Consider the following 15,636-nt stretch of genomic DNA (forward strand, 5'->3'; position numbering starts at 1 on the left):
TATGCTATAATGTACTGTCATTTAATATTACTAAAATATGTTTCTTACCTTCTGGTGCAGGTTTGTCCTGTGGAAGTTCAGGCATGTTTTCATCTAAAAGATCCGCAAGAGACTGTGAATTAGTCAACATTTTCTGATAGGAAGTAGCAAACTCTTCAAATTGCTTGTGTCGATCTTCACTCAGTTCACCTTTTGAGTGCAGGATACGTCTAAGAAGTAAGACAACAATAAGGAAAAATGAAATAATACTTCTCTCTAAAAACAGAACAATTAACTTGACCTGTATTTATGAATTGTTCACTGAAACACAACATAACACAAACAATCAAGTTAATTCAACTTTAAAACTACAGGCACAAGTCAGAGTGTAATACCGTTCCAATAAGTGTTGCTATTTAGAAAGCCCAATGATTTGACATTTTTGGGGAATGCCAACACACAGCAGACACCATATTATCCTAGCAATGTTATTTCTTTCTCTCTACGTATGGCCCGATATTAAAGAAGAAACACAAACTTTTATATAGAATCAGCTCAACTTCAGCAAAATTTTGAGTGGTTCACAAGGCAGACGCTAATTTCTGCTATTCACAGCTTTCTGACTTCCCATTAAAACCTTTGGTTTTCCACTTACCCTTGGCTGACTGCAGTGACAAGAGGAAGAACAGAGGAACAGATGACTCAAGTACCTTGTTTTCTCATGGTGTGACATTTGAGGGGTAGACGCTTTGGAGTCTGAGATGCCCTATGAGCTTCTGTAATACTGTAGATGTTTGATTTGATTTGTATTTGTAGAGCACTCTAATGCCCTCAGGCATCTAGACGCTATATCTGATGATGTGCTTAAGGAGTACTCTCACGGCATAAACAAACGGGCAAAGGTGAAGTTCTGAGCATCTGACAAGCATGAATAAGGCAAACAATGATCAACCCAGAATCTGCAGCACACTGGCATACATAACTGCATCATGTAATGCATGGGAATATGCTTGTATGTAAACCACAGACGGTTGCACTGGAAACAAAATAGCATTAAATGAAGCCTACCTTGATGGTATTTAGTCCACCATAAATGTGTGAATAAGTTACGTGTGCTTGTAAAGTGCACTATCACCCACCAGGGTATGATGGTGCTAAGCACAGCCATGCCCGGGTTAGGTTTGTTAATTGAAAAGCCAGGTGTTCAACTTCTTGCAGAATTCAAGAAGGAAGGAGGACTCTCTGATGTGGAGCAGGAGGCCGTTCCATGCCTTAAGAGAGATGTAAAAGAATGCCCATCCTCTTGACCTGGTTCTATTTATGATTGGGATTTGAGCATATAGGAGTCCTGCAGAATGGAGATGTTTGGGTAGTTGGTGGGAGGCGATGCAACTGTTTAGGTAGGTGTAGCCTAAGTTGTGTAGTGCTTTAATGTGTGTGTGAGGAGTTTGAAATGAGTACATGTAGTGTGATACAAGTTGTGTGTGTGAGGTTGAGGATGAGTTTGGCTGTCAAGTTCTGGTGGTTTGTAGTCATCTAGTGAGTTTCTTAGTGACCTCAGCATAGATGTTGCTCTCATAGCCCAACCTGCTGGTAACTAGGGCATGAGTGGCAATTTTTCTATTGTTGCTTGGGAGAAATTTTAAGACCTCTATCAGAATCTTCAGGGTGTAGAAGAAGGATGCAGGGACGGGTTTGACTTTTGCGGTCATGTCCAGTTTGGGATCAATAATTATTCTGAGGTTACTAGCATGGGTGTGAGCTTTAGGAGTTCTGCCGGCTATGAGTTGGTGTCCCATGGTGAGCTGTTCTTGCCCAAGATCACTACTTCTCTCTTGTCTGTGTTGGCCTTGAGACAGCTGTTTTTCATCTACATAGCAACTTGTTTCTTCTGTTAAAGATCTCGTCCAAGAGGGAGACTTGCGTGCTGTCGGATTAGGACAGGATGTTCATGTTGTATGCATGGCTGAAGTTAGTCAGAGTGATCGTCAATACGCTGAAGAGGGTGGGGCTGAGCAATGGCTCGAGGCATTCTGCAGATGAGCTTTCAAACTTCTGAGAAAAAAGGTGCCAGGCTGACAGCTTGTGTTCTATCCATTAAGGAGCAGCTGCAGGGAAGACTGGGTCCTTGGATGCCAATCTTGTGCAAGCGCCTGAAGAGGATGGGGTTCAGACCTTATGAAATACTACAGAGAGCTCCATGAGAATGAGAGTTGTTGTGTCTCTGTCAAGGATCATGTGGATGTCAACTGCGGTGGCAATAAGTGCTGTTTCAGTACTGTGGTTGGGCCTGAATCTGGACTGTGTGACATTGCAGAGCTGGTGGTTGCTGAGGTTACTACATCATTTAACAATCACTAATGCACAGCCCTGCACATTACAGGGGGGGGGGGTGGCAGATAAATCATCAAAACAAATGTATGATCTAATCCAGAAAGCTTAAAAATACTACACAGCCTAGGTAAGGAAAAACTGAACCGTGATTATGGTAGAGACTTAATCGATTAAAGGTCCACAACATTTAACACGCCTAAAGAACGAGTTACTTACCTTCGGTAACGACTTTTCTGGTGGATACATTAGCTACCTGTGGATTCCTCACCTGATGAATACTCCCATGGCGCCAGCATTTGACGGAAATCTTCTTACTAGTCTCTGCACGTCGACGAGGACGTCACTTTAGCCCACGCGACGCCGTCTGACGTCATACAGGCAATAAGAAGTCCTCGCCGACGTGCCGATGACAGTACCAACATTTTTTACGTGCATGAGAATAATAATAATAACCCAATGCAATGAAAGAGCAAAGCAACATCTCTTAATATTGTAAATCACACAACATTGCAATAAAATAGCTATAGATTTAATATAACTTTTTTTTTTTTTTTTTTTTTTTTTTTTAAACAAATAAATATATTTATACATACGAACCATGTATATACCCAATATATATATAGATTTATATATAAATATACACATATATACAAATATCATACATGCAAAATGTATTGCAACTTTGAATACCAAAAGGAGCACACTCAAGGATTGCTTGGAGAGACCAAAAAGGCAACGGGGAGGCGGGTGGGACCGTGAGGAATCCACAGGTAGCTAATGTATCCACCAGAAAAGTCGTTACCGAAGGTAAGTAACTCGTTCTTCTGATGGATACAACTACCTGTGGATTCCTCACCTGATGAATAGAGTCCCAAAGCAGTACCACGCCCGGCGGTGGGTGCCTAAATGGTCAAACCAAGAAATCCTGCAGCACTGACCGTGCAAAATGACCGTCCCTTCTGACCTCAGAGTCCAAACAGTAATGTTTCACAAAAGTGTGAAGGGACGACCAAGTTGCGGCCTTGCAGATGTCAACCACAGGAACACCCCTGGCCAAGGCCGAAGAGGCCGACTTAGCTCTGGTGGAGTGAGCTCTAATGCCCTCAGGCGGATCCTTCTTTGCCAAAGAGTAACAGATTTTAATGCAAAGAACAACCCACCTGGAGAGTGTTCTCTTGTGGACTGCCTTTCCTCTCCTCTTGCCCACGTATCCGACAAACAGCTGATCCTCCAGCCTGATATCCTTCATTCTGTCGATATAGAAGCTCAACGCCCTTTTTGGGTCCAGGCGATGTAGTCTTTCTTCCTCCTTTGAAGGATGAGGCGGAGGATAAAACGTGGACAAAGTGATTGTCTGAGCCAAATGGAAGGGTGAAACAACCTTCGGAAGGAAAGCAGCCTTGGTCCTCAACACCACCTTATCCCCATAAAACGTTATATAAGGGGGTTTAACCGATAAGGCCTGCAACTCACTCACTCTCCTTGCAGATGTTATAGCTACCAGGAATACTGTTTTAATAACCAAATACCTTAAGGGGCAAGAATGCATAGGCTCAAAAGGGGACCCCATAAGGAAAGTCAGGACCAAGGACAAATCCCATTGAGGCATAACGAATGGTTTTGGAGGATATTGATTCAGAAGACCTTTCAAGAATCTGAGAACAATAGGGGATTTAAATAACGATGGTTGGTCTGGAAGACAAATGAAGGCTGACAAGGCCGACAAATAACCCTTAATGGTAGCTACTGCACAACCTTTCTGCGCTAGAGACAGTGCAAAAGACAAAACATGTGACAGATGAGCATGTAAGGGATCCATCTGTCTCTCTCCACACCACATAACAAATTTAGACCACCTATTAGCGTAGATAGATTTAGTGGAGTGTCGCCTGGCCGCTAAGATAACATCCACTACATCAGGCGGGAGAGAGAAGGAACTCAGGTTGCCCCGTTCAATCTCCAAGCATGTAGGTGCAGACTCTGGAGGTTGGGGTGTAAAACCTGCCCCTGCGACTGCGAGAGGAGGTCTGCCCTGAGAGGGAGACGGAGCGGAGGGCACAGTGAGAGTTGGAGAAGGTCGGAGTACCATACCCTCCTTGGCCAATCCGGAGCTATTAAGATGACTTGGGCCCGGTCTTGGCGAATTTTCCTCAATACTCGAGGAATCAAGGGTATGGGGGGAAACGCGTAAAGCAACTGGTCGCACCAGGTTATCTGAAACGCGTCTCCCAACGCTCCCTGCATCGGATACTGGAGGCTGCAGAATAACGGGCAATGCGCGTTCTCCCGAGTGGCAAACAGATCTATCCGAGGAAACCCCCACATCTGGAAGATTAAACAGACTTGATCTGGATGGAGACGCCACTCGTGGTCTGCCGAGAATTGGCGACTGAGACTGTCCGCACGTACATTCAAGACCCCGGCCAGATGATTTGCCACCAAGCAAATCTGATGGTCCTTTGCCCAGGACCATAGCCGAAGAGCTTCTCTGCAGAGAAGGTACGACCCTACTCCTCCCTGTTTGTTTATGTACCACATCGTGGTAGTATTGTCCGTCAGGACCTGTACCGACTGACCACGAAGGGATGGGAGGAAGGCCTTGAGAGCCAAACGTACAGCCCGTAACTCCAACAGATTGATATGAAACACCTGTTCCTCTGGAGACCAAAGCCCTTTGATCTCCAGATCCCCCAGATGAGCTCCCCATCCTAGGGTGGAGGCATCCGTTATTACCGTGGCCACTGGTGGCGACTGCGCGAACGGCTTCCCCTGTGAAAGATTGTTGCCCGCAATCCACCACTTCAATTCCACAGCAGCATCTCTGGAGATCTTGACAGTACCTTCTAAATCTCCCTTGTGTTGAGACCACTGCCTTCGGAGGCACCACTGAAGAGCCCTCATGTGCCAGCGAGCATGCGTGACCAACAGAATGCAGGAGGCGAACAGACCGAGCAGACGAAGGACCTTGAGGACTGGAACTACCGCTCCATTTCGAAACATTGGAACCAATTCCTGAATATCTTGAATCCGCTGAGGCGGAGGAAAGGCTCGACTCAATGTTGTATCCAGTACTGCCCCTATGAACAGGAGGCGCTGAGAGGGCTCCAGGTGAGATTTGGGCACGTTCACCGAAAAGCCCAGGTCGAACAACAACTGGGTTGTTGACTGCAGATGATGCGACACAAGCTCCGGGGACTTGGCTTTGATCAACCAGTCGTCCAAGTAAGGGAATACTGCTATCCCCCTCCTTCTGAGCTCCGCCGCAACCACTGACATCACCTTTGTGAAGACTCGAGGTGCTGAAGTAAGACCAAACGGGAGGACCGCAAACTGATAATGCTGCGACCCTACCACAAACCGGAGATACTTCCTGTGCGACTTGAGTATCGGGATATGAAAGTAAGCATCCTGCAAGTCGACAGACACCATCCAATCTTCCTTGTTCAACGCCAAAAGCACCTGTGCTAGGGTCAGCATCTTGAACTTTTCCTGTTTGAGGAACCAATTCAAGATCCTCAGATCCAGGATTGGTCTCAACTGACCATCCTTTTTGGGAATCAGGAAGTATCTTGAGTAACAACCTCGACCCTTTTCCTGCTCTGGGACCAACTCTACCGCGTCCTTTGAAAGGAGGACTTGAACCTCCTGTTCTAGCAACAGGAGGTGTTCTTCTGAACAATAAGATGGGCGGGGCGGGATGAGGGGCGGGAACTCCCGAAAGGGAAGGGCGTAGCCTTTTCCCACAATGCCGAGAACCCAAGTGTCCGTTGTGATAGACTTCCACTTGTGGAGAAAACGCTGTAATCTTCCCCCTACAGGAGAGGAGTGAGTGGGAGACGGTGGAAGCCTAAGGCTGCTTCCCCTGCTGCACCCCTCCAGAGGACGAGGAAGAGGCAGAGTGCTGTTGAGAGGCTCCTCTGGTACGGACCCCACCCCTCCCCCTCCCTCTAAATGACCTATAGGGGAGGGAAGAGGCGGGTTGCTGGAACCTCCCCCGAAAGGAAGAGGAATAAGAGCCACGCCCAAATCCCCGAAACCTCCTGAAAACTCTAGAAGAGGCAGAGGAAGAAGGAGCTTGCAGTCCTAACGATTTGGCTGTGGCTCTGCTCTCCTTAAATCGTTCCAAGGCTGAATCTGCCTTGGCTCCAAACAGTCTGTCCCCATCAAACGGGAGGTCCAGCAGGGTCGACTGCACATCCGCAGAGAACCCTGAGTTTCGGAGCCAGGCCTGTCTTCTTGCCACCACAGCCGTGCCCATCGCCCTGGCCACCGAGTCGGTCGTGTCCAGCCCAGACTGGATAATCTGGGTCGCGGCAGCCTGTGCGTCCGAGACCACATCCAAAAGACCCTGGGGAAGCTCCGTGAATGAAGACGAAATATCATCCATCAGCGCATGGATGTACCTCCCCAGAATGCACGTGGCGTTGGTGGCCTTCAACGCCAAACTGCATGACGAAAATATTTTCTTGGACTGCGCATCCAGTTTCTTGGAGTCTCTGTCTCCAGGCACCGTCGGGAAGGAACCAGGCGCTGACTTTGAGGAACAGGAGGCTTGCACCACCAAGCTCTCCGGCGTAGGGTGTCTAGAGAGAAAGCCAGGGTCAGATGGTGCAGCTCGATACCTCCTGGCCACAGCCCTATGAACGGCCGAGGAAGACACCGGCTTCTTCCACACCTCCAACACCGGATCCAGCAAAGCCTCATTAAATGGCAAGAGAGGCTCAGCTGCAGCAGAGGCCGGATGCAATACCTCTGTCAGCAAATTCTGCTTTGCCTCTGCCACCGGCAAAGGCAGGTCCAAAAAGCTCGCTGCCTTCCTCACCACAGCATGAAAGGAAGCAGCCTCCTCCGTATATTCCCCTGGAGATGAAAGGTCCCACTCAGGGGAAGTGTCCAGCCCACTGGCTGTATCCAGACCATGCAGTCCGTCTCCAGAGTCCTCAATCTCTCCCTCCTCTAGGACTCGCTGGTACTCTTGCTCTTCTAAAAGACGGAGAGCACGCCTCCTCGAATGAAGTCTCTCCTCGATACGCGGAGTCGACATGGCCTCCGCCGACGTCGAAGAACGGCGCCGATCTCCAGAAGCATCTGACGCCGCGTCCGGCGCCACAGGCAGCTTCGGCGCCGAGGCAGGAGCCGATGGACCAACCGGAGTCACAGGGCAAAATCCTGACTTCGACGGAGGGGCAACCTCCGGGGCCGAAACATCCGAAGCCACCGGAGCGGCCACCGACGCCGGCACCGGCGCCGAGCCCACATTCCCAAAAGGGAGAAAGGGCATAAAGGGTGCCGGCCGAAGAGGCGCAGGATCACCCAACGAAAAGGCCAAGGGCCCCGAAGGACCAGCCGGAGCAGCTCCTGGAGCCATCTGCTGAAAGATGGTATACATCGCATTAAGAAACGCGGTACTATCGGCTCCAGGAGTGGGAAAAGCCGGATACTGGGGTGCCTGGATCGAGGGCGACCCCGACGCCGGCCTCGACGTCTGCGACGCCGGAGAAAACACAAGAGGCTGCACCACCTCAATCACTGACGCCTGACCAGGTGAAGTCGGTGACGCCGGAGAGGGCAACGGCGTCGATGGATGCGGCGTGACCGTGGGGCTGACCTCCCAAGTCCTCCGACGCCGAGCCGAAGGTGACCTCGAACGAGACTCCTTGCTGGAGTGGCGTCGTGAGTCTCTACGGCGCCGGGAGTCTCGATGACGCCGGTGAGACCTTGGCGAAGAAGACTTCTTATGATGTTTCTCCTTCTTCTTTGACTTTGCCATGAATAACTTGGCCTCGCGCTCTTTGAGGGCCTTCGGATTCATGTGTTGACATGAATCGCAAGTCGAGACGTCGTGGTCGGAGCTCAAACACCATAGACAGTCGGAGTGAGGATCTGTAACTGACATCTTGCCCCCACACTCTCGACAGGGCTTGAAACCCGACTTCCTCTGAGACATTGTTACCGCAGAGAAGACTACGCAGCAGACAATACACTGTAACCACGAAGGTAACAGTAACTCCCTCGAAGATAACCGTTTCGAATGCACGGAAAAAAGGGAACTGTCATCGGCACGTCGGCGAGGACTTCTTATTGCCTGTATGACGTCAGACGGCGTCGCGTGGGCTAAAGTGACGTCCTCGTCGACGTGCAGAGACTAGTAAGAAGATTTCCGTCAAATGCTGGCGCCATGGGAGTATTCATCAGGTGAGGAATCCACAGGTAGTTGTATCCATCAGAAACAAGAGGTCTATCAAAAGGAAAAGGTGCAGTCCAGGCACAGCTCTCTCCCTCACCATACCGCAAAGCTAGTCTGATATATACTTTCAATTTCTGACACAGATTAGTAGAAAGAAGGTGGCAACAAGCCTGAGACTAGCCGAATAAAGCAAACTAAAAATTCAGGCAAGTAAATTCCAGAGCTTCAGTCCCCTGTTCAATTGTGCCTTGTCATTTATTCAACTGTAGCGTGGGTATCCATCATGTGGGCCCCTAACTCTATGCAACATTTATCCATGTTTCCACAGGGAAAATCATTTTCTCTCTGGCAAAAGCACTTTACCAATACCTTCATATAGTATGGATATGTTCTTCTTCCCTTCCCACAAGAATAAAGGGATTTATTCAAGCCCTCAATTGGAGGGATTGTGAAGTTCTTGGTGGGAAATCTTGTTGTTAAAACTCTGTGAATGGCCTCAAACCGATTGTGGACCTTCACAAAGTGCTGTGGTTCAACATGCCATAAACTGTTCACTCCCCTCCATTTACACAGATTTGACCTCCAACATAATGTGACACTGTGGTGCAGTAATATTTAGGACAATGTATAATTACTAGTACATCATTTTCTTGATTCCTAGCAGATATTTACCCAACATTTGCACTAAGATTTACAAGCACAAACATTTGTCAATGAAGTCTTCTGTTTATGCTCTAAAACAATATTTTCCCCACTTAATAAAGTTAGCATGGTGTGCACTTTGTACTTTGTGAGATCCTCAAGCCAACCATTTTCTCAATGTTGTCGAACTTTGAGAGTACACCACAGAATACATTTAGTCTTTAGTTCTAGCTTTGCTTTCAAAGTGTGACTGTCATCCTGCAGTCTCTGTTCTGACATACACTAAGTGTCACAGTCTGGACGGGTGTGGTGGATACTCATATCCCACCCTAGACATCTTTTTATTAAGATGTATCTTCACTTTCAAAGTAGGATTACCTCCCTTCATGGACTCTACATGTTGTTAACTTTCCTAGGCTGCTTTTTGTGGGGATATCATTGTTCTATCATGGCTGCCCTTTTACTCTATATGGTCTCTCACCTTGGTTTTACTCTCACGCAAGGATTGCACCACTCTGAGGAATTCTTATGGCATGTTTTCTGTGAGAACCACTACCCCATTTTCTGAAAATTTTGCTGAGCTCTTATATTATAACTTTCACTTCTATTTTACATTCCAGCCACAGGTTTGTATGTTGTGCGTTCCCTGAGCTTCACAGTCTGGAACATGTGTGACGCAATGCTATGGGTCAGCCATAGCAGTTCTGTCCCCAGTTCTTTCTTTGATCCCTACTACTAGCTGGTAAATATGGGATCCCTAAGAATCCCAAGCTACATATCCTGTCACTGAGCTGTGGCTGACCACTAAAATATTAAATCCAAGTTCATTTTGTGCGCTAGCTGAGATCCATTTTAAAAATGTGCATGTATGTTGATGCAATGCGGAAGTTGATGATAGACTTTCAAACACCGGTGTCATCTTTGTTCTATTAGCATAAGGAGTTTCATATTTTGTGCTGAAATCCTCAGACATTTCAGTGGAAGGCCATTTCTTGGTGCTGAAAGAAAAGACAATAGGAAGTTGGACGTGCAGAGAGTCCAATGGATCCCCAATTGGTTTGCTGAGACAAAAGTAGATAGGACTAATGCTCTATTTTGTGGTAGTGTGGGCAAGCAGTTGGGCTTATCAGAGGGTAGTATTTTGCAACTGTTGTACCCACAAGGCAATAAATGAGACACACACAAAGAATAAATCCGAGACCAATTTAGAGACAAATAACACTTCTTTTTATATATACTTTGAACACAAGAACTTCGTAACCAGAAAATAACTTAGTTTCAAAAAATCAATAAGTAGTGCAATTCTCAGAGTTCTTCAAAGTTAACCTATGGAGGAAAACAATGTTCAGCTTACAAAAGATTACCAACAACTCACAAGGCCATTCTCAGAAAATTAAAATAAGCACTGGGTACTGATCAGAACCACACCAGCAGGTCACTCCGGGCAGCACTGGGGCAGCAAGGTGCAAGGGTGCATTAAGGTGTCAGGTGCCCAATAGTTTCCAATGGGAGTTTGGTCCTCGTGAAGACAGCCTGCAGGCTCTGGCTAGGAAACTAGTCAGGGATAATGCAACAGGTAGGTTGTAGGCGTGGGATGCTCGGGACGTAGGTGCACCTTTGGTCCTTTTCTCAATGGGCAACGGATGCAGGGGTGTCCCCAGCCATGAGGTTTCCTCGTCCGGGAGCACTGGCGGTCAGGGGTACTGCATGCTGAGGTGCAGATGTCATCGGGGAGTCCAGCGAGGGGAAAACAGGGTGGACTCGAGCTTAGGGAAGCTGGAGTACGCTGCTGGTACCAGTGAAACACCTCAGATGGGTCAGGGGCAACAGGTGCAGTGGTTGTTGGAGATATGGGGCTTTCGCTCATCACAAGACTGCAGGAGAGGAGGCCTGCGAGCAGGGGCTGCATGCGACTTGGGGGAGTCCAAGACGGGCGAGACCACACTGGACTTGGACTTTGGACAGCTAGGGAACCATGCTAGCACCACTGATTGGCTTCACCTCAGGTTGTGGACATCAAATGCAGACGTCACTTCAGTTCTCTGGTTTTTGCTGTTCTGAAGGCTGCAGAGTCCTTTCTTAAGACATTGTTGTAAAGCAGAGCCACTGCTCATGGGAGCCTTGACCCTTTATATAAGGCAGGCAGTCCTCCTGGGTATAATGGTGGCTCAGCTGCAGAACAAGCCGTCTTTTTGGGCACAGTCTGACGAAGTCAGCAGGCAGGCAAGAGGGGCTGATTCTAAGTCAGCTGCTTCTTCTTTTCCTCTCCTGCAAGTGCAACTCTTCTTTGTCCATTGCTTCTTAGGTCATCAGGATCTGAGTTCTAGGGACCAGAGGTACCACATGCATACACAATTTAGGGACGTTACAGGGACTACCCGGCGATAGCCAATGGGCTACCCACCTTAAGGGTGACTACACCTTTTGTACGACCACTTCCGCTGGGATGTGGGCATAACCCTATCTCTAGTGGCCTAGTTCCTTCCAAACAAGATGGAGGAATTTAAAAATTAGTATACATTTCAACTTGACCACCTTAGGGGTGGGACAGGCATGAAGTAGCCACACCAACTAATCTGCCTAATGCTACGGCCTGTGCTGCAGTCAGAAGTGGGGTCAGGACAGGGGGTCTGTTATCTCATCCATCAGGCGAGACCTGGGTCACATTACAAAGAAGACTGGGCCCTTCAAGCTTCCCGCCCTGAAATGTCCATCCTGCCTGGGTGAGGTGATAACACCTCCGCCCAGTGCAGACTTTTGCCTCCGGCCCTCAAGAGTGCTGGCTCTTGCCTTGGAGGGGGGGGCATAGAAACGACACAATGGCGGTTGAAGTGGTCAGGACAAGTCAGTCAACTTATTAGTAGCTGGTAGGTTTTCAGGGGGCAACTCCAAGGTGCCCTTTGGGTGCAGTTATTAATAAATCCCCCACTGGCATCAGTAAGGGTTTATTAACCTGAGAAGTTTGATACCAAACATCCCTATATTCAGAGAAGCTATTGTGTAGCTGGGAAACTCATAGTGACCACTGTCCAGCACATGCCTTTAAAATAGCTTCCCTGGCCACTTACTATGTCTGAGAATCGACAAAGACATAGTAGGGGCATATCAGCTTGTGCAGATATGCCCTCACTTGTAATTTAATGCACTCTTCCTTAGGGCTGTAAGGCCTGCCAGAGGGCTGACTTACATATATTGCATACAGTATTTAACTGATATGGCACACAGGCTATGTGTCACGTTATGATTTGCAATGGCACCCTGTCATGTACTTGGTAAGGGGTCCATTAGGAAGGCACAATTTGTGCTGCAGCAGCAGCCCTTAGCAACCCTCATTAATACCTTAGGCCCTTTGCGCCAGTGGTACCATTTACTAGCACTTAGAGTGGATGCAAAAGGTTTTGCCAAAAAGGGAAAAACGACTGCACATTCCTGTGGGAAAGAGAACTGCCACTGTGGCCCTCGTTAGCAGGAACCCAGTGCACTTTCAGTCGAAATTACAACAGAAACCAGGCAAAAAGTGGGAGGTGACCATGTCAAAAGAAGCACTCTCCTACAAAGACCAAACCATTTAGTCTACAGCAATGTCCGAGTCTCATACCGTGATGAGCTCCATGTTGTATAATTAGTGACAACACCACATGCCTCACTTTTTTCACTGATGTTGTGCCCAGACAGGTAACCTCAGCCCATATTCAAACTCCAACTTGGTCCTTGTTCACATCCTATTATTCCTCCCCATTGATAAGCAGTGGTGTGTGGTCTCAGAGATCCTCTGCTACAATTTTTCTAAATTATGCTTAGAATGATGTGATGCCTTGGCAGCTGATACTTAACTCTATTTATTATCCAGTTTTGCCCTTTGATTCATGAGGTAATTACTCTTTGGTGAGTTTTATGGTTTATATTTGTTGAGTGATCCACTCCTCAATCTGTGTGGTTTCTTCTGGTCTCTTGCAGCCAAAGTTCTCCCATTTGCTTCTTTCCCATTAACTTCTTTTCAAGTGCCTTTTCTTCAATGTGCATTGCATATATCTAGGCCACCCAGGGGTAACCAAAATGCCCAACTGTTTCACCTTGCAGATGGGTATTGTGCAGACATTGTGCTTTTATAATACCAATTATGTAATGAATGTTACACTGCAAAACGCTACTTTCTCACTAACTGTACGAAGCTGGTGGGTACCCAAGGTACTTACACCTTCTACCAGGTCCAGGTATCTTATCATAAGGATTGGATCTGAAACCGAAAATATTAGTCATAAACAATGTGCATACCTGCTATTAGGATGGAGGGATGAAACAGATGGCTCACCTTCACCGGAAGAGGTTCCTGAGGACTGCTTGACCCACCGCTACCTCTCCTTGAGATAGTGCTTCCAAGCAGTAATGTCTTGTAAACGTATGGCAGCTATTCCACGTCGCTGCTCTACAAATGTCTTGCAGCGGTACCCCCGCAAACAGCGCTGCTGAGGAAGAGACTGACCGCGTAGTGTGTGCACAGACCAATGAATGTAGTGGCCTGCCGGCTGCTTGATGGCAGAAAAGAATAGCTGAGGAGATCCATCTAGCTATACTCCGTTTGGAGAGCGGGTGACCACCTGGGTGCACTGTCACCACAAACAGCTGATTGGACCTGTAAAAAGTTTTACTTCTGTCCAAAGAGAATTTAACACATCTTTTAATGTCTAAAGAATGCAAAGCTCTCTCAGCAGGAGTCGATGGATGTGGAACAAAGGTTTTGAAAAACAAGGGCTCGTTCAGATGAAAATCTGAAGGGACCTTCGGAATAAAATGCGGGTTAGTTTGTAAGAGTAGTCTGTCTTGTTTGATCTGTAAAAACGGATCTTGTATGGAAACAGCCTGTATCTCACTGACTCGTCTGGCTGATGTGAGGGCCACCAGTAGGGCAACTTTCCAGGAGAGGAATTTCAGAGAAGCTCGATGAATCAGCTCAAACGGGTGCTTCATTAGTTGCGCTAGAACGATATTCAAGTTCCACGATGGAGGAGGAGGTCTGAATGGAGGAAAAACTCTGAAAAGTCCTTTCAGAAACAGTTTCATTACTCTAGAGGAATACAACGAAGGTGAAGAGTCTGAACGCCTGTTGCTATTGCTGCCAGGTGCACCTTTAAACAGGAATGCGCAAGACCTATTTGCGCTTAATGTAGAAAGTAAGGTAATATTTGCTCCGGTGAAGAGGAAAGCGGATCAATTTGCTGTTGGTGACACCACAAACAAAACCTTTTCCACTTACAAGAGTAAGCCTTATTAGTGCTAGCTGCTCTAGCCTTGGACAGAATGTCTCTTCACTCTTGTGGAATATTTAAATGTGCAATTCCCTGTGCTCAGGAGCCATGCTGACAATCCCATCGACTGAAGATCCAGATGCAATATCTGCCATTTGTTCATTGTCAGTAAGTGCAGAGATGGTTTCAGCGGGATGTGAGGCTTCACTGAGAGAAGAAAAAGCTCTGCAAACCAATGTTGGCAAAGCCAGTACGGAGCTATTAATATTAGAGTGCACAGTTCTCTCTTCATCTTTGTCAGGACCCTTGGTCAATGGCATTGGAGGAAAGGCGTAAGCAAAGATTACTGACCAAGCTATGGAAAACGCATTCCCCCATGATCCCTTTTGGTGATGCCAGCTTGCGAAGTACTGCCATTTGGCATTCAACTTGCTGGCTAACAGGTCGATTTTGGGCATTTCCCACTGGGAAAATATGTGGTCTACTGTGGACTGGTCCAGTTCCCATTCGTGGCAGCTCAATCTTTGCCTGCTGAGTGAGTCTGCTACCTTGGTCTCTCTTCCTGGAAGGTGCACCGCTGTGAGCCTGATGCTTTGCTGCGAGGCCCAGTTCCATATTTTTTGAGCTTCCGTGGAGAGGGTAAGCGATCTTGTGCCTCCCGGTTTGTTGAGGTAATGCATCGTAGTGGTGTTGTCTATTCTTATTGCCACCTCTGATCCAGCAATCTTTGGAAGAAAAGCCTGTAAAGCCCGATAAACTGCTCTGAGCTCCAGCAGATTGATGTGCATTGTCCTCAACTCTAGTGGCCACTTACTATAAGGTCTTGCAAAACGGCCCCCCAACCTTCCAGAGAGGCGTCTATGGTGGTAGTCCACAGTGCTGGACAATGGAGAAACGAAAGGCCGACAGACAGATGATGCTTCTGAGACCACCATACTAGAGCTTTGACTATTGCTGGGGTTATGGTTATCTGATCTTCGAAGTTTCCTGAAATCTGGAGCCATTGTAGATTGAGCTGCTCTTGCAGGGGCAGTATCTGAGCCTGCAGAGAGGAACTAGAGGTATGCATGATGACATCATGCCCAATAAAGATTTGAAAAGGCAAACTGAAATGCAGTTTCTTCTCTGTATCGACTTTGCTAGAGTTAATAACTTCTGATGTCTCTCCATAGTGGGACATGCCATGGTGGACTGAGTGTCCAGATTTGCTCCTAAAAAGGTGATTTTGTGTGATGGTAGGGGTTTGGA

General features: G+C 47.4%; 1 protein-coding gene across 10 annotated transcripts in view; it reads right to left on the minus strand.

The window, feature by feature from the left end:
* Window positions 1-15,636, minus strand: part of UPF2 (UPF2 regulator of nonsense mediated mRNA decay) — a 765,941-nt gene that overhangs the window by 622,814 nt on the left and 127,491 nt on the right. For all 10 annotated transcript variants that reach the window (XM_069228662.1, XM_069228663.1, XM_069228659.1 and 7 more), the window contains one exon: window positions 49-209. In XM_069228662.1, the coding sequence (XP_069084763.1) occupies window positions 49-209 (161 nt within the window). The remainder of the gene's footprint in view (window positions 1-48; window positions 210-15,636) is intronic.

The sequence above is a fragment of the Pleurodeles waltl genome, chromosome 4_1 (assembly GCF_031143425.1).
Source record: "Pleurodeles waltl isolate 20211129_DDA chromosome 4_1, aPleWal1.hap1.20221129, whole genome shotgun sequence".
Taxonomy (NCBI): domain Eukaryota; kingdom Metazoa; phylum Chordata; class Amphibia; order Caudata; family Salamandridae; genus Pleurodeles; species Pleurodeles waltl.